At 42.4% G+C, this 20301-nt stretch overlaps 1 protein-coding gene across 2 annotated transcripts in view; it reads left to right on the top strand.

Moving 5' to 3' along the window:
• LOC115144450 (ras-related protein Rab-40B-like) overlaps positions 1-17227 on the top strand; it is a 44033-nt gene extending 26806 nt beyond the window's left edge. For both annotated transcript variants that reach the window (XM_029685505.2, XM_029685504.2), the window contains exons 3-7: positions 3726-3786; positions 12667-12727; positions 14186-14263; positions 14812-15034; positions 15508-17227. In XM_029685505.2, the coding sequence (XP_029541365.1) occupies positions 3726-3786; positions 12667-12727; positions 14186-14263; positions 14812-15034; positions 15508-15809 (725 nt within the window). In that variant the 3' untranslated portion in view covers positions 15810-17227. The remainder of the gene's footprint in view (positions 1-3725; positions 3787-12666; positions 12728-14185; positions 14264-14811; positions 15035-15507) is intronic.
• The last annotated feature ends 3074 nt before the right edge of the window (positions 17228-20301 follow it).

Below are 20301 nucleotides of genomic sequence, written 5' to 3'. Positions count from 1 at the left end.
GTCCTGGTTAAATTAGAGGAGTCTAGCTGAGCTCTTGTATGTTATTGCGTGTGAGTGTATGTGTGCGCACACGTGCGTGTGAGTGCGTGCGTGCGTTTGTTTATGGACACATACTGTAGCCATGCGTTTGTGTGAATCTTCCTCAGGGTGTCAGCACAAACTACACTATGTCCAATCCAATTACACAATGTCAAGTCAGAGACAGACCGATCCAAACCCAACCAGACAGTTGAGGCAGCACAGAGAGGCCGGAACGACACCTAGAGGGATAGGTTATGGGTACAGGTCGTGAGGAGGGCGGTTGCCAGGGGTGACAGTTTGACTGGTGAACTGACTCTTGATGTGGAGGAAAAGCATTAAATGCCACCTGTGATTTGCCAGCTGCCATTGGTATCCATTATTACGATGCGATACAGTCCATTACTACGATGCGATACAGCCCATTACTACGATGCGATACAGTCCATTACTACGATGCGATACAGCCCATTACTACGATGCGATACAGTCCATTACTACGATGCGATACAGTCCATTACTACGATGCGATACAGCCCATTACTACGATGCGATACAGCCCATTACTACGATGCGATACAGCCCATTACTACGATGCGATACAGCCCATTATTACGATGCGATACAGCCCATTACTACGATGCGATACAGCCCATTATTACGATGCAATACAGCCCATTATTACGATGCGATACAGTCCATTACTACGATGCGATACAGTCCATTACTACGATGCGATACAGTCCATTACTACGATGCGATACAGTCCATTATTACGATGCGATACAGTCCATTACTACGATGCGATACAGCCCATTACTACGATGCGATACAGCCCATTACTACGATGCGATACAGTCCATTATTACGATGCGATACAGCCCATTACTACGATGCGATACAGCCCATTATTACGATGCGATACAGCCCATTATTACGATGTGATACAGTCCATTACTACGATGCGATACAGTCCATTACTACGATGCGATACAGTCCATTACTACGATGCGATACAGCCCATTATTACGATGCGATACAGCCCATTATTACGATGCGATACAGTCCATTATTACGATGCGATACAGTCCATTACTACGATGCGATACAGTCCATTACTACGATGCGATACAGTCCATTATTACGATGCGATACAGTCCATTATTACGATGCGATACAGCCCATTACTACGATGCGATACAGCCCATTATTACGATGCGATACAGCCCATTACTACGATGCGATACAGTCCATTACTACGATGCGATACAGTCCATTATTACGATGCGATACAGCCCATTATTTTTACGATGCGATACAGCCCATTATTACGATGCGATACAGCCCATTATTACGATGCGATACAGCCCATTATTACGATGCGATACAGCCCATTATTACGATGCGATACAGCCCATTATTTTTACGATGCGATACAGTCCATTATTTTTACGATGCGATACAGCCCATTATTACGATGCGATACAGTCCATTACTACGATGCGATACAGTCCATTACTACGATGCGATACAGTCCATTACTACGATGTGATACAGCCCATTATTTTTACGATGCGATACAGCCCATTATTTTTACGATGCGATACAGCCCATTATTTTTACGATACGATACAGCCCATTATTACGATGCGATACAGTCCATTATTACGATGCGATACAGCCCGTTATTACGATGCGATACAGACCATTATTGCAATGCAAATCAAATTTTATTTGTCACATTATTTTTACAGATGTTATGCAGCCCATTATGCTTCTAGGTACGAACGTGCAGTAATATCTAACAAGTAATCTTAACAATTTCACAACTATCTCATACACACAAGTGTAAAGGAATGAATAATGCAAATGTTACATTTGTGCTGCTCTCATTGACCAAAAGTAAAGCGTGGCTTTTCTGACGTTAATGACTGTAATTATCAGGACCTCTTATTGAGCAGACACACAGTACACTGCTGCTTCCAGACATGGTAAGGCTCTGAGCACATACTGAAGCTTAATCATAATACTCACAGGTTTAGTGTGCTAGTGTGTGTCTTTGTTTGCATGTATCCGTGTGTGTGTGTGTGCGCTGCTGTCACTATGTAGCTGTCTGTGCTGTGCAGTATGAGTCATTCTCACTGGGTGAGATCCAGTGGGGATTTCATCATCAACCCTTAGATGGTCATGGATTTAGTTTGATTTCTATGCAAACACATTATTGTCATCTTCACGTACACACACACACACACACACCCACGTGTCATTCTGTGTTGATAGCATAACGTCTGTGGGGTGATGGGTTAACATTTGATCTGGTCTCCGGAATCCTGGCCTTTGAGAGACAAACAAACACACACACACACACACACACACACACACACACACACAGCCTAGGACCCCACCTACGTGTCTGATGAGAAAATACAGCTGGGTCATGTGGAGTCTCATTACATCTCTGCCACTAAGCACATTAGTGTCTGTGTGCACACCAGAATTTGACGTTATGCCAATATGCCATCGTAGTCAACAACGTAAGAAGATTTCAAGTACTTAGCTAAATGTTCCACATTATGGAATCAGCACTTGAAAAGGTCCAGTGTGACGGTTGAAGTGTGTGAGTGTGGTGGCGTGAGTGATTTGTGATGCAAGGATAAGAGCTGTGTCTGAGGTCTCTAGGGACAGGTATGGAAGCAGCCATCACTCCCTTAGGAGTCAGGGGGCCCTTCTAATGTCGGGGGATTTTCAACAGGATCAGATTTCTATCCCAGTGTCACTGTCCCAGTGGAATGTCTAACACTCTAGACTCTGTTTAGGAGTCATCTGAGTGACCTGTGTGCGTTTGTGCGTTTTAATCTGTGCATGCGTTCATCAGTGTTGCCTCAGTAGCTTCACACGTCTGCCCACATCCCTCACCACCCTATTCCCTGTTATAGTGCACTACTTTGGACCAGGGCCCATAGGGGATGTAGACATGTTCACTCACTCAGTGTTAAAGTTTAATCTGCTCCCTGCTGGATGACAGATGGAGAGTTCTTCTTCCACATGTTTCCTCCTGAAACATACAGATCCCCATTAGTATCCTCTTATTCGTCTGTCTGTCTGTGTGTCTCTGTCTGTGTGTCTGTCTGTGTCTCTCTCTCTCTTTCTCAATTAAATTCAAGGGGCTTTATCGGCATGGAAACATATTGCACATTGCCAAATCAAGTGAAGTGGATAATAAACAAAAGTTAAATAAACAATACAAATGAACAGTAAACATTACACTCACGAAAGTTCCAAAATAATAAAGACATTTCAAATGTCATTATGTGCAAATAGTTCAAGTACAAAAGGGAAAATAAATAAACATAAATATGGGTTGTATTTACAATAGCGTTTCTTCTTCAATGGGGTTGCCCTTTTCTTGCCCTTGTGGCAACAGGTCACACATCTTGCTGCGGTGATGCACACTGTGGTATTTCACCCAGCAGATATGGGACTTTATCAAAATTGAGTTTGTGGGTCTGTGTAATGAGGGAAAAATGTGTCTCTAAAATGGTCATACATTTATTTGGCAGGAGGTTAGGCACAGTTTCCACAGCCTGTCCTCTCTCTCCCTCTCATGTAGAATGATCATGACAGTCCGGACATACTGTACAAGGCCTAGATACATTCAGAGTAGACTAAGAGAGATGGTATTAACATCATTTTATTGTTGTTGGCAGGAATCGACTACAAGACGACTACGATACTCCTAGATGGAAGAAGAGTCAAGCTGCAGCTCTGGTGAGTGAAGTCACTGAACATACACACGTTACCCTGCTAAACTCATCCCATTTTCACCTCAGGGATATTGAAATGTTAAATGTGACTCTATGGATGAAATAGGGTTCCATTTGGAACGCATAGGGTTCCATTTGGATGAAATAGGGTTCCATTTGGAAGGCATAGGGTTCCATTTGGAAGCAATAGGGTTCCATTTGGAAGCAATAGGGTTCCATCCTAGTTCCCGTCTGTGTCCCAACTGCAATCCTGTTCCCTACATAGTGCACTACTTTTGGCCAGGTTGTATGTAGGGGATAGAGGGCCGTTTGGTACACAGACCCTCGTCTTATCATCGATTTGATAAGTACAGGGGGGCGGTGTACCAAACAGTACCCCGACTGTATCATGTTGATCAGATTAGGAGAAGAATAGAGTATTGTCCTGAAGGAGGTCAGCGAGAGGCAGACCTTGTTATAAAGGAGAAGCGTAAAGGCAGAGATGAGTTCTGTACAGAGGCTCAATAAGAAACATGCAAGTCTGATTACAGTAAGGGGGATTGTAGCCATATTTGTCAATAGGGATAAGGGAAGGACACACACACACACACACACACTCTGTGGTCCCCATTGTGTGCCATCCCCGCCTCTCCACTCTACTCCTGACCCCCTACCCTGAGAGCAGTACTTTTATTTTTAGAGGGTTTTGCTTTTAGTCGAGTCAATATTGAATTATTAATCTGGAAATTTAGTTTGATGTCTAAGAGGATGAGATTATTTCATGCTTTAACAGAGAGGGTGTTAGAAATGCTCTCTATCCTCCTCCCTATGGCTACACGCTAATCACAGCTGGCTAGCGTGTCATTGGGGAAACAGTGGTAAAATGGGGCCAAGGGACAGAAGCTATTTTTCAATCTTTATTTATTTGTAAAAAATTATTTCACCTTTATTTAACCAGGTAGGCTAGTTGAGAACACCTTTATTTAACCAGGTAGGCGAGTTGAGAACACCTTTATTTAACCAGGTAGGCGAGTTGAGAACACCTTTATTTAACCAGGTAGGCTAGTTGAGAACACCTTTATTTAACCAGGTAGGCGAGTTGAGAACAAGTTCTCATTTACAACTGTGACCTGGCCAAGATAAAGCAAAGCAGTGTGACACATACAACCACACAGAGTTACACATGGAATAAACATACAGTCAATAATACAGTAGAAAAAGTCTATATACAGTGTGTGCAAATGAGGTAAGGGAGGTAAGGCAATAAATAGGCCACGGTGGCGAAGTAATTACAATATACCAATTAAACACTGGAGTGATAGATGTGCTGAAGATGAATGTGTAAGTAGAGATACTGGGGTGCAAAGGAGCAAGATAAATAAATACAGTATGGGGATGAGGTAGTTGGATGGGCTATTTACAGATGGGCTATGTACAGGTGCGGTAATTGACAGCTGGTGCTTAAAGCTAGTGAGGGAGATATGAGTCTCCAGCTTCAGTGATTTTTGTAGTTCGTTCCAGTCATTGGCAGCAGAGAACTGGAGTCGACGATCGGTAGGATGGTCAGTTTTACGAGGGTATGTTTGGCTGCATGAGTGAAGAATGCTTTGTTTGCGAAATAGGAAACCGATTTCTAGATTTAATTTTGGATTGGAGATGCTTAATGTGAGTCTGGAAGGAGAGTTTACAGTCTAGCCAGACACCTAAGTATTTGTAGTTGTCCACATATTCTAAGTCAGAACCATCCAGAGTAGTGATGCTGGACGTGTGGGCAGGTGCGGGATAGGGTTATTGTGGTTATTCCTATGGTTATTGGTTATCCCTAGGTTTAGGTTAGTGGTCACAAGGCCATCAGACTGTTAAACAGCCATCACTAACACAGAGAGGCTGCTGCCTGCATACAGACTTGAAATCATTGGCTACTTTAATAAATAGATCATTAGTCACTTTAATAATGTTTACATATCTTGCATTACTCATCTCATATGTATATACTGTATTTTATACCATCTATTGCATCTTGCCTTATGCCGCTTGGCCATTGCTCATCTATATATTTATATATTCTTATTCCTTTACTTAGATTTGTGTGTATTAGGTAGTTGTGGAATTGTTAGATTACATGTTCGATATTGCTGCACTGTCGGAACTAGAAGCACAAGCATTTCGCTACACCCGCAATAATGTCTGCTAACCATGTGTACGTGACCAATACAATTTGATTTGATTTTAACCACAATAACCCTAATCCTAGGGATAACCACTAGCCCTAGGGATAACCACTAGTCCTAGGAATAACCAATAACCCTAACCCTAGAGATAATAAGCATAACCCTAGGGATAACCAATAACCTTATCCCTAGGAATAACCCTAACCCTAGGGATAACCACTAGCCCCAGGGATAACCAATAACCCTAACCCTAGAGGTAACCACAATAAGCATAACCCTAGGGATAACCAATAACCCTAACCCTGGGGATAACCACTAGCCCCAGGGATAACCAATAACCCTAACCCCAGAGATAACCACAATAAGCATAACCCTAGGGATAACCAATAACCTTATCCCTAGGAATAACCGTAACCCTAAAGATAACCACAATAAGCATAACCCTAGTGATAATCAATAGCCCTAACCATAGGGATAACCACAATAACCCTATCCCTAGGGATAACCACAATAAGCCTAACCCTCGGGATAACCACCAACCCTAACCCTCGGGATAACCACCAAACCTAACCCTCGGGATAACCACCAACCCTAACCCTAGGGATAATCACCAACCCTAAGCCTAGGGATAACCACCAACCCTAACCTAGGGATAATCACCAACCCTAACCCTAGGGATAATCACCAACCCTAACCCTAGGGATAATCACCAACCCTAACCCTAGGGATAACCACCAACCCTAACCCTAGGGATAATCACCAACCCTAACCCTAGGGATAATCACCAACCCTAACCCTAGGGATAATCACAATAAGCTGATTGCAAAGCTGCAGCTTGTGAGAAGGAAGGAGAATATGAGTATTTAAACAGTGGAAGGTTATTATCTTATATTTGTATTTCTTTCCCCTATAAAACATCTTCTCCCTCCATAGTAGACTGTTGTGTAACTAATCTCATCCCCAGGCTCAATCTCAGAAGAGAAAGAGCTGGCTGGTAGATGAAATCTTTATGTACCAGATGGTTTATAGTGTCACTATATTAAATCATATCAAGAAACAATGAGCGTGACGATGCACTCTCTCATCGAATTAAAAACACAGCTGGATTTCAAATCTAATAGTCAGAAGTCTGGGCCTAAGGCCGACGCGTGAGCCAACCCAAACACTGCTCTGGCATCCAGGTCTGAAGAATGCAGTCTGGAAACATGCTATTGCTCTCGCTCTGCTCTCCCACTACCCTCCCAGATTGCATTATTTTAAATGCAGGCTTAAAATACCAGTGTCTTTAATCCTCTCTTTGTAAAACCAATTATGTGGAATGTATAAATTGTCTGAATTTCACAGACAAATATACTACACATTTGAGAAGTAATTAGTGTTGCTAAACATAGATAATCATCGGTGGTGGTCTGACAAGTGATTGGTTGGTTGTTGGCCAACAGCAATAGATGGGTCGTTTCAATGAAGTGTTTTTAAAAAATTAATATTTTAAATAGAAATTGTGCACAAATATAGATTTTGTTAAATGAAGAGTACTTTAATATACAGGGCCTACATCCTGTTGAAAGCCTACATCCTGTTGAAAGCCTACATCCCGTTGAACTTTTTTCACATTTTGTTGCGTTACGAATTCAAATGGATTTAATTGTACTTTTGGGTCTTTGATCTATACAAAATACTCTAATGTCAAAGTGAAAAAGGTTTTACAAATGAATGAATAACAATTAAATAACTAAAATATATAGTTGTTGCATAAATATTCACCCTTTTCCTTTAGACACCTAAATTAGTTCAAAGGTCAAATTTGGCTCAACAAAATCACATGATAAGTTACATAGGCTCATTCTGTGTGAAATAATAGGGGTTGACATGATTTTTAAAAATGACTACTCCTTCCTCTGTCCCCCATAGACACAACATCTGTAGGGCCCCTCAGTCAACTATTGAATTTCAAACAGATACAACTACAAAGACCAGGGAGCTTTGCGAAAGCCCCATAAAGAAAGGCAGTGATTGGTAGATGGGTAACCATAACAAATCAAATATTGAATACCTATTTAAGCATGGTCAAGTTAATAATGATGCCGTGGATGATGTATTAAACCACCCACACACAAAGTTGTCCTTCTGAACTGAGCTGCAGGACAGGAAGGAAACTGTTCAGGGATGGCAACATTGAGGCCCTTGGTAATTTTGAAACAGCTACAGAGTTCAATGGCTGTGATGGGAGAAAACTGAGGATGGATCAACAACATGGTAGTGACTCCACAATAATGACCTAAATGACAGAGTAAAAATAATACAAATATACAGAATAAAAATATTCTAAAACAGGGCATATGTATGCAGCAAGGCAGTAAAGTAATCAGTGATGTGCAGGTTGACTCATAACCCACAGTCCCAGTTTAAGGTCATTAACTATTGTGTGGATGAAGAGCTGGTGGGTGGTGTGGGGGCTGACTAAAGAGAAAATAATACATTTTTTAAAATCCAGTATTGTATTATTCTTGTGCAATTTCTATCTATAGGCTAAATTGAGGTTTTTCTTTCATACTTTTTTGTTTATCTGGAATTAGTGCGTAATACTAAGCTTTAGGGCCTAACTTTGTGTCCCAAATAGCACTGCGACAAAAAGGACAATGTCAGAGTTTAATTCAATAAGAGAAAAGCTGCGAAATGAAAGTTGAAAATAAATAGAAGGGCCAGAACAGTTGTCTAATGTTATAGGAGGAGGGCCAGAACAGTTGTCTAATGTTATAGGAGGAGGGCCAGAACAGTTGTCTAATGTTATAGGAGGAGGGCCAGAACAGTTGTCTAATGTTATAGGAGGAGGGCCAGAACAGTTGTCTAATGTTATAGGAGGAGGGCCAGAACAGTTGTCTAATGTTATAGGAGGAGGGCCAGAACAGTTGTCTAATGTTATAGGAGGAGAGCCAGAACAGTTGTCTAATGTTATAGGAGAGCCAGAACAGTTGTCTAATGTTATAGGAGAGCCAGAACAGTTGTCTAATGTTATAGGAGGAGGGCCAGAACAGTTGTCTAATGTTATAGGAGGAGGGCCAGAACAGTTGTCTAATGTTATAGGAGAGCCAGAACAGTTGTCTAATGTTATAGGAGGAGGGCCAGAACAGTTGTCTAATGTTATAGGAGGAGAGCCAGAACAGTTGTCTAATGTTATAGGAGGAGGGCCAGAACAGTTGTCTAATGTTATAGGAGGAGAGCCAGAACAGTTGTCTAATGTTATAGGAGGAGAGCCAGAACAGTTGTCTAATGTTATAGGAGAGCCAGAACAGTTGTCTAATGTTATAGGAGGAGAGCCAGAACAGTTGTCTAATGTTATAGGAGGAGGGCCAGAACAGTTGTCTAATGTTATAGAAGGAGGGCCAGAACAGTTGTCTAATGTTATAGGAGGAGGGCCAGAACAGTTGTCTAATGTTATAGGAGGAGAGCCAGAACAGTTGTCTAATGTTATAGGAGGAGGGCCAGAACAGTTGTCTAATGTTATAGGAGGAGGGCCAGAACAGTTGTCTAATGTTATAGAAGGAGGGCCAGAACAGTTGTCTAATGTTATAGAAGGAGGGCCAGAACAGTTGTCTAATGTTATAGGAGGAGGGCCAGAACAGTTGTCTAATGTTATAGGAGAGCCAGAACAGTTGTCTAATGTTATAGGAGAGCCAGAACAGTTGTCTAATGTTATAGGAGAGCCAGAACAGTTGTCTAATGTTATAGGAGGAGGGCCAGAACAGTTGTCTAATGTTATAGGAGGAGGGCCAGAACAGTTGTCTAATGTTATAGAAGGAGGGCCAGAACAGTTGTCTAATGTTATAGAAGGAGGGCCAGAACAGTTGTCTAATGTTATAGGAGGAGGGCCAGAACAGTTGTCTAATGTTATAGGAGGAGAGCCAGAACAGTTGTCTAATGTTATAGGAGGAGGGCCAGAACAGTTGTCTAATGTTATAGGAGGAGGGCCAGAACAGTTGTCTAATGTTATAGAAGGAGGGCCAGAACAGTTGTCTAATGTTATAGGAGGAGGGCCAGAACAGTTGTCTAATGTTTTGGTCAAGTGGTAAAAGAGGATGATAGCGGTGCCCATGTCATGTAATGATAGTGAGGCTCTATACAAATGTCAGTCACAATAAGGGTACTTCAAAAAGGCCTATGGCACATTAAGGGAACTGTTGCCTTCTGCTCAGATGGTTTACATGGAAACTGAAATCAGGACACTGACTGTAGGTCTACAACCTCTCACATAGTCGTAATATTAACTCCTACAGAATTAAGCATTTCTTGTAGTAAAATTATACCCCAAATGTACATTTTGACTCAGGAACAGCAGTGGGGAAATATGATTTATTTCTTTCAGCATCTTGAGAGAATATGAATGCGCAGTTAGACACCGTCTGGACAAGTGCTGTCTTTATCAGAATCATAAAAGCTGATAGTATTTCAACTGCATAAAATATGCATCCAAATGCAGAACTAAAATCTTATCAGAAACATGTTGGGTCGTTTTCACAGCTGGTAGAACTTTACCGACGTCAACTAGATGGAAGCATTCATTCTGTAATTGATGACCTTATTCTGGTGAGTAAAAGGGTTTATTTAGTCTTCTAGGGCAACATATAATGACAAAACAGAAGCTGCATGTACAGTGGGGCAAAAAAGTATTTAGTCAGCCACCAATTGTGCAAGTTCTCGCACTTCAAAAGATGAGAGAGGCCTGTAATTTCCATCATAGGTACACTTCAACTATGACAGACAAAATGGGGAAAAAAATCCAGAAAATCACATCTCTCATCTTTTTAAGTGGGAGAACTTGCACAATTGGTGGCTGACTAAATACTTTTTTGCCCCACTGTATCTAATTATAGACACTTTGACTAACAAATAGCCTATTAAAATGACGGAAATTATAAGCAGAAACATAGTCACGTCTACTCCTGCTCCTCCCCTCCGGTGTTCGATGTCGTCGGTTTACTAACTACCGGCCCTGGCTGCCCATCATTACGCACACCTGGGCCTCATCATCAGTTACACCTGGGCCTCATCATCAGTTACACCTGGGCCTCATCATCAGTTACACCTGGGCCTCATCAGTTACACCTGGGCCTCATCATCAGTTACACCTGGGCCTCATCATCAGTTACACCTGGGCCTCATCATCAGTTACACCTGGGCCTCATCAGTTACACCTGGGCCTCATCATCAGTTACACCTGGGTCTCATCAGTTACACCTGGGCCTCATCATCAGTTACACCTGGGCCTCATCATCAGTTACACCTGGGCCTCATCATCAGTTACACCTGGGCCTCTTCATCAGTTACACCTGGGCCTCTTCATCAGTTACACCTGGGCCTCATCTTCAGTTACACCTGGGCCTCATCAGTTACACCTGGGCCTCATCATCAGTTACACCTGGGCCTCTTCAGTTACACCTGGGCCTCTTCAGTTACACCTGGGCCTCATCATCAGTTACACCTGGGCCTCATCATCAGTTACACCTGGGCCTCTTCAGTTACACCTGGACTCTACCACCTTCCTGATTACTCCCCATATATATTGGCCTCTGTTGTTATTTCCCATCAGGCGTTATTGACTCTGTTTCCATGTCCCGACACTACTCCTGTTTTTCTATTGTTCACATTCTATTAAACTCTCCACCTGCTTCCTGACTTCCAGCGTCTATGTTACAGATTAACACCTCAATATTATGGAAGCAGCAGTTGATCAAGGCTTCTTTCAGATGGTTAGCGAACAGGGAAACCTATACTTATCCTGTACTTATCTAATCAAGGTATTCTAGTGTTTTAGTTGTCATGAATCTAAACATTTACAATGTTTCTTCCACTTTGACTTTACAGAGGATTTTGTGTAGATCTTTGACAAAAGAAAATACGATTGAAATACATTTCAATCCCACTTTGTAACGCAACAAAATGTTTAAACATGTCAAGGGGGTGTAGGCTTTCCACAGGCATTGTAGACCACATGGAGAATTAAATCATGCTGAAAGATTTCAACCCACTTGATCCAAACATTTCTCAATGTTTCACCATCATTGTAAAGGCATTAGTTATTGTTATTGTTGCTTTGACAAAGTAATTTCTGAAGATAATGATTTATTTAATGTGATTAGTGATTCATTCAGTGTCCCTCGTTTTAAGGTCAACACTGTTATGTGAACTGAACTCTCAATTTAATATGTTACTTCCTGCTTTTATATATTTTTAAAAGAAACACTGGTCAAATCAAAAGCGCTGGTTCTACTCTTTTTGGTCATTTTCTGGTGTTTTGTGGTGGGAAAATAAGTGGGTCGAGCAAAACACATCAACGCTGTTACCAATGTTTTAGTCATTAAATGTTTTGGGGAAATATGCATTCAATTGCCACTCCCTGTTGCACACAAGCTTCCATTTCCCAGGTCACAAGGAGATTTATGGATGATTTAAAATGCAATCATCAACCCTGGTACGGTCAACCATAGTCACTTGTTTTTTTATGAAGTTGAATATGTGCTTTTAATGACAATGTTACAATTTGTTGAAATTATTATTATTATTATTTTTTACCAAGTTACACTTTTCAAAAGACACAAAATTTGTGGAACAACCCAGATGCCTTGCCCTGAATAAGGTTGTGAGATTAAGGGTGGAATGCTGTGTGATTTGATTAACAGGTGTCTGACCTGCTGACCCTTTAACCCCTGACCTCTAACCTTTGTGTGTTGTTTCAGGGACACATCTGGCCAGGGGCGCTTCTGCACCATCTTCCGCTCCTACTCCAGAGGAGCACAGGTGTGTGTGTGCGTGTGTGTGTGTGTGTGTGTGTGATTGTGTTTGAGTGTGCACCTTTGCCAAAAAAAAGAGTGTGTTTAGCATTTTTCAGTACTTTGTTTGATTAATGGGTCAGTCTACACAATCAGAAAACAAATACCATAGTGTTTACAGCAGGGGAATGCTGCTGCTGTTGAACACTGCACTACACAGTAAATGTATAAAACATGTTTTACTGCACAGTAAATCCTCATGTATAAAACATAAAATCTTGGTTTTGCGAAAACCTCACTCAAAGGACAGATTTAATCTTTGAGGAAAGGAATAGCTTGAGAATTTCAATATAATGAACATAGCAGCCTGTTATGAAAATGTTTTAGGATCCCCACCACAGATGACCTGTAAAAACTGCGCTGTAGCCTATACATGTATAAGCCTACTGGCTGTGCTAATATTATAGAATAGAGATATGGGAGTTGTTTGTACATGCTTTCAAATCCATCTGTATATCAGCAACATCACTATTGACCCTGGCATCCTTTCCTGTGGAAATGTCACAGAATGGGTGGGTGGGGGTGGGCCTGTTCAAAAACAACAGTTGAATGATAAATTGTTAGTGGATCCAGTCCTTTTACCATGTAGGAAGTCAATTTAGTTCAACCACATCATTGATGTGCTACTACTGAATCATACTGGCTTTACCCAATCCTGAACCACTGCTGATCAGCTACGGAGAATTCTCACCCCCAGGCGATGAATGAAAATTACTTTGTGCATAAAGTTTTTTTGTTGTTTAAAAAAAAAACGATTACTAATCTGCCCGTTACCAACCATAGACTGGCTGTTACCATGGTGACAATGACATCCCCTGCCATAGCGAGGCAGAAGGATGTGCTTCTTGAACACTGTGTACACACCATAAATATAGTCATCAGAGATCAACTCTGTGTGTGTGTGTGTGTGTGTGTGTGTGTGTGTGTGTGTGTGTGTGTGTGTGCATGCGGGCGGGCGGGTCGGTCAGGTCACAACAAATAGAAGTCACACACACAAGTCTCTGGCCTCTAACAGTTCTATAGAATGCATGCTGATGGAGAATTGGCTTGAATCCTCAGTGTTAGTTGCTGGTGCCACCGGTGACAGTCAAACATAATAGCAGATGGACCGACTACTCTAGCTAATTGCATTTATACTGTAATGTGCATTTCCCTTTTTACAGTTTACACTCTTCCCCCATTAACGAAATAGTATGCTTCATTTTCTCTGACCTTAATTTAAGTAGCCTACTGTACACAATGTTACATATTATAATGTGCATCTCCCCTTAGAGAGAGTTTTAGAGTGCGTGCTAGATACCATTTTATTATTCTGTTATGTCTCTCTATTTTCACAATACCCCTCCCCCATCTTTCTTTCTCTCTCTCTCTCTCTCTCTCTCTCTCTCTCTCTCTCTCTCTCTCTCTCTCTCTCTCTCTCTCTCAGGGTGTGATCTTGGTCTATGACATCACCAACCGATGGTCCTTTGATGGTATTGACAGATGGATAAAGGAGATAGATGAGGTAAGAGACATCGATCAATCACTCCCTCCGAGTAGGCAAACCACTTCTGTGTCCAAAAATGGCACCCTATTCCCCAAAGGGTTCCGGTCAAAAGTAGTGCACTTTAAAGGGAACATGGCGCTATTTGAGGCACTCTCACTGAATCGCTCTATTGCGCCGTGATGTAAGACACATTGCTCAATATCTGCTTGTGAGCATGACTAAACCTTCTCAGAACTCCATCCCACGCCTCTCGCCTCTGCTCCGAAACAACTCACCCACACTCAACTAGCCACACACAGAGTTAGACTTCAAGATGGTCCATGTTTAGTCAATAATACTATTCAACTTCAATGAAAATCACATATGGTAGAATACTCAACGATTTGATTCTTGAAAAGCTTCATGCCCCCTTGTATTGCCACATTTATTTTAGTGAATACAGGGAGGAATGCTATGCAACACACACACACACACACACACACACACACACGCACACTCTTATCCATCCCGGTGTACTAACAGAATCTGTGCCTCACCACTTTCTGTTTCCCTTCCTGTCTACCCAGCATGCACCAGGAGTTCCCAAGATCCTGGTGGGTAACCGGTTACACCTGGCCTACAAGCGTCAGGTGACCACGGAGCAGGCCCAGCTGTACGCTGAGAGGTTAGGGGTAACCTTCTTCGAGGTCAGCCCGCTGTGCAACTTCAACATCACAGAGTCCTTCACAGAGCTGGCCAGGATTGTCCTGATGAGGCACGGTATGGAGAGACTCTGGAGACCCAACAAAGGTGAGTGAGGCAGTGAACACTGAGCCTATAGCAACTTCTCTGTCTTTCTCTGTCTCTCTGTCTCTCTCTCTGTGTGTCTCTCTCTCTGTGTGTCTCTCTCTCTCTGTGTCTCTCTCTCTCTCTGTGTCTCTCTCTCTGTGTCTCTCTCTCTCTCTGTGTCTCTCGCTCTCTCTCTCTGTGTCTGTCTCTCGCTCTGTGTCTGTCTCTCTCTGTGTGTGTCTCTCTCTCTGGGTCTCTCTCTCTGTGTCTCTCTCTCTCTGTGTCTCTCTGGCTCTTTCTTTTTCTTTCTTTTTTTCTCTTTTTCTGTCTTTCTGTCTCTCTCTCTCTCTCTCTCTCTCTCTCTCTCTCTCTCTCTCTCTCTCTCTCTCTCTCTCTGTTTCTGTTTAGCCCAACAGTGCCCTCTCATGGTGTATTATTGCTATTTGTGAAATGTTAAATATTTTCTCTCTCCTCCCCTTCTCTGTCTTTCTTAGTGTTGAGTCTCCAGGACCTGTGCTGTCGTTCCATCGTGTCTTGCACCCCTGTCCACCTGGTTGACAAGCTTCCTCTCCCCCTGGCCCTCAAGTCCCACCTCAAGTCTTTCTCCATGGCCAACGGCCTCAATGCCCGCATGATGCACGGAAGTTCCTACTCTGTCACCACCACCAACACCACCCACATCGCCACCAAGAGGACCGGAGGCCAGCTGCTAAAAAATAAAAAATGTATCCGCCCTCAGCAGCTCAGCCCGGCGGCCGCACAGAGCTGCACCGGCAACAGCTGCAAGATCTCCTAGCAACCGGCCGAAACAGGAATAGGAAGTCCTTGGGACAGTATGTTGTCATCAAAGGAACAGGAAATTGGTGTTGTTCACTACTGCAGCTCATCTAGGCTCACCAAGAGCCAGCCACATGAGCTTCAAGGGTGTTTTCAATGAGGGGTGACCCCTCACAGCCCCCCATAACCCCACAGACCAGGAAGTTGTCACAGGGACAGACCCACAAGAGTCCCACCTGAGCTCCATGGTGGAACGAAGATGTGGAAGGAACCTGCCATGTTCAGAGGCTGTGGATTGACACTACTGGTCACTAGCATTGGACCCAAAAGGACGTTTTGACAACCGATCGTGTCTGAGCCATATGACTGTATAGTGCGTAATATGATTCCATGAATACAGTATGTCAACATATGAACTATATAGTACTATGTGTACACTATTTGTGGATGATCTGTGGTTATTTTTGCTCTGTTGCCTCACCCAATGACACAAAGCATTCAAATGAGTTTCACACCTGTGGTCTAATTTCACAATGAAAGGAAAGTGGACTGGTATTGTAAATGGTATACTATATCGTTGCCTTTTAAACTAAATGCTGGGTCTTTTTCAAATCTGGCTACTGGTTTTACACACCGTTACTTTTTACAGTAAAATACTATTTTTGCCGACGTTGTTCATTCTTTGGAGAAACCATTTGTATCATGAATTTGTATGATATGTACAGTTATGACAATGTTGTTTGATACTGTTTGTTTGATGTTGGGTTTGTAGGTGTTTCACAGTGACACAGATGATGCTATTAAGCAATAAGGCCCTAGGGGGTGTGGTATAGGGCCAATATACCACGGCACAGGGCTGTTCTTAGGCACGATGCAATCCGGCCATATATCACCAACCCCCAAGGTGCCTTACTGCAATTATAAACTGTTTACCAATGTAATTAGAGCAGTAAAAGTAAATGTTTTATCATACTTGTGGTATACGGTCTATAATAAACTGGGTGGTTCGAGCCCTGAATGCTGATTGGCTGAAAGCTGTGGTATATCAGACCTTATATCACGGGTATGACAGAACATGTATTTTTACTGTTCTAATTACGTTGGTAAGCAGTTTATAATAGCAGTAAGGCACCTCGAGAGTTTGTGGTAAATGGCCAATATACCACTGATAAGGGCTGTGTCCAGACACTCCACGTTGTGTCGTGCGTAAGAACTGCCCTTAGCCGTGGTATATTGGTCATATAACACACCTCCTCGGGCCTTATTGCTTAAATATACCACAACTTTCAGCCAATCAGCATTCAGGGTTCAGCCAGTTTATAATTTCAGATACATAGTGACAACACCAAAGACACAGCAGACGTGAGGACGTCACTGAATGAACAAGCTGTTTTGTACAGTAAATATTACCACTACAATAAATTTCACAAACAGGAACTGTCTTTTTTGCTAAGATAATAATTGATTGGATTTATACAGCGTTTTTCCACATGCTCAAAGCGCTGTACAGTGGGGTGGAAAAGATAGGTAACTTGGTAGACAGACGTCACCAGGGATACAACGCTGCGGTCAGAGAGAAAACAGATGTCATATTTATTGAGGTAAAGGTTTGTGTGTGTGTGTGTGGTGTGTGTGTATGGTTCTGCAGAAAAGGAGAGACATCCATGAACAGGTTTCATAACAGAACAGGGGAATGTGATAAGGATAAACCTATTCAAACACATGATGAAAGTAAGTATAAAACATATTTTGGGGGGTATGACTTCACTAGACATGGAAAATAGGAACCAAACACTCTTAACTTGGACACACAACTGGAAGGGAACGGAAGAATTGCTTGACGGGATTTAAATACAAAAGAAAAGGTGTGTATAAACTGTAGTGTAACTGTCTTACACTGTAACTGTTTCTAAATGAGGTGTCACAGGCTCAGCCATGGAGCAAGAACTGTAACTGTTTCTAAATGAGGTGTCACAGGCTCAGCCATGGAGCAAGAACTGTAACTGTTTCTAAATGAGGTGTCACAGGCTCAGCCATGGAGCAAGAACTGTAACTTCATTGGAAAAACACATAGCTTTTCAAATCCATCAGAAAAGCAGAGAAATGTACCCTTGGAAAGCTTTCCTGATAGTTTTAGTCTTGTCTGCACTCTGTCTCTGGTTATGTGTTCTTCAATGAGATAGTTTTAGTCTTGTCTGCACTCTGTCTCTGGTTATGTGTTCTTCAATGAGATAGTTTTAGTCTTGTCTGCACTCTGTCTCTGGTTATGTGTTCTTCAATGAGAGTGTCAACAAGAGGATCAGTATTTGGAAAGTCCTCATAGCAAAGAGTCCACACTGAAGATGTGTTCTGTATAAACCCCAGGCTAACACAATGCTATTATCAGGTTCTGATAAGCTCTTACTGTAGTTTACTATAACAGTATGTGTAGCTTTTTACTGATAATGGCAGAGACTTGTAAATGACAAACAAATGTGTTGAACAAATGTGTTGTATTTCAATGCTTATCTAGACCACCTGGGGGGCAACCTGACAGCCCTAGAGGTGTTGGAAGGGTGACCCCCCCCCCCCCCCCCCCGACAGTCATGCCTCTCCTCCATAAGAGGAACTTCAAAAGACTGCCTGACTGGGACTCCTGTATCTCCTGGACCAGAAACACTGAGTTACCCCAGCACCTGTGTCAATCTACGTAACATAATAAAATAATGATTTAAGAAATCCCCATCAGTTTAAACTAGAGATATCTGTTTTTTTGCTTGGGTTGCGAGTCAATCCACCACATCCGTCTATGTCGGCCATCTGTGGTGGTAGGTGGCTGAGCTACAGTGGTGTTTGTCAGACCTCACGAAAACCTCTAGCATCTGAACGGTTTGGCCTAAAAACTATTATGGAGAGGGGAGACTCTCACGAACATGATGGTGTTCTCCGTTTCGCTCTACGACCCCAACAAATGTCAAGGGACTCGTCTGAAGTCGGTAACGCTGATGCGCCAACTTCTGTCTGTAGCTTCCGAACATGGTGGTTTTGCTCTACATCGGCCACAAGTGTCACACAGGACTCATCTGAAGGTAACCCATACAAATGAATAGAAGTATGGAGGTAGTTTTGTGCCATCACAAATAAGGGGATAAATACAATGAACAAAAATATCAACTCAACATGCAAAAATGTCTACGATTTTACTGAGTTCCAGTTTATATAAGGAAATCAGTCAATTGAAATACATTCATTAAGCGCTAATCTATTGATTTCACATGCCTGGGAATAGAGATATGCATCTGCTGGTCACAGATACCTTTACAAAAATGGTGGATCAGAAAACCAGTATCTGGTGCGACCACCATTTTCTTCATGTAGTGTGACACATCTCCTTCGCATAGAGCTGAATAGGCTGTTGATTGTTTCCTGTGGAATGTTGTCCCACTCCTCTTCAATGGCTATGTGAAGTTGCTGGATATTGGCGGAAACTGGAACACGCTGTCGTACACATCCATCCAGAGCATCCCACACATGCTCAATGGCTGGCATATCTGGTGAGTATACATGCTGAAACATGAGGTGATGGCGGCGGATGAATGGCGCGACAATGGGCCGCAGGATCTCGTCACGGTATCTCTGTACATTCAATTGATTCATTGATGAAATGCAATTGTGTTTGTTGTCCGTAGCTTATGACTGCCCATACTATAACCCCACTGCCACCATGGGGCACTCTGTTCACACATCAGCAAACTGCTTGATCACACAACGCCACACACGCTGTCTTTCATCTGCCAAGAACAGTTGAAACCGGGATTCATCCATGAAGAGGACACTTCTCCAGTGTGCCAGTGGCCATCGAAGGTGAGCATTTGCCCACTGAAGTCTGCTCCAAAGATGAACTGCTGTCAGGTCAAGACCCTGGTGAGGATGACGAGCTGAGCTTTCCTGGGACAGTTTCTGACAGTTTGTGCAGAAATTCTTCAGTTGTATAAATCCACAGTTTCATCAGCTGTCTGGGTGACTTGTCTCAGACGATCCTGGAGGTGAAGAAGCCAGATGCGGAGGTCCTGATCTGGCATGGTTACACGTGGTCTGCGGTTTTGAGGCCTGGTTAGACGTCCTGCCATATTCTCAAAAACGACGTTGGAGACTGCTTATGGTGGAGAAATTAACATTAAATTTTCTGGCAACAGATCTGGTGGACATATTTGTAGTCAGCATGCTAATTGCACGCTCCCTCAAACCTTGAGACATCTGTAGCATTGGTTGTGTGACAAAATTGCACATTTTAAAGTGGCTTTTTATTGCCCCAGTGATGCAAGATTGTGTTAAAATTGCGAAGAATGGTTAACATTTTTAAATTCTTGAATTAATCTGTTTCTGATAGTTTATTCGCTCTGTAAGAGAAGCTATGCATGATTCATTGTTTAAACAAGACTAAAATACATGTATTTCATTGTCGTACTTTTGAAAGCACACTGCAGCGGTCCATTTGATTTGAGTGCAACGGGTGTGTTACTTACGATACC

The sequence above is a fragment of the Oncorhynchus nerka genome, linkage group LG16 (genome assembly GCF_034236695.1).
Source record: "Oncorhynchus nerka isolate Pitt River linkage group LG16, Oner_Uvic_2.0, whole genome shotgun sequence".
Classification (NCBI taxonomy): Eukaryota; Metazoa; Chordata; class Actinopteri; order Salmoniformes; family Salmonidae; genus Oncorhynchus; species Oncorhynchus nerka.
This window is presented reverse-complemented; position numbering and strand designations above follow the sequence as displayed.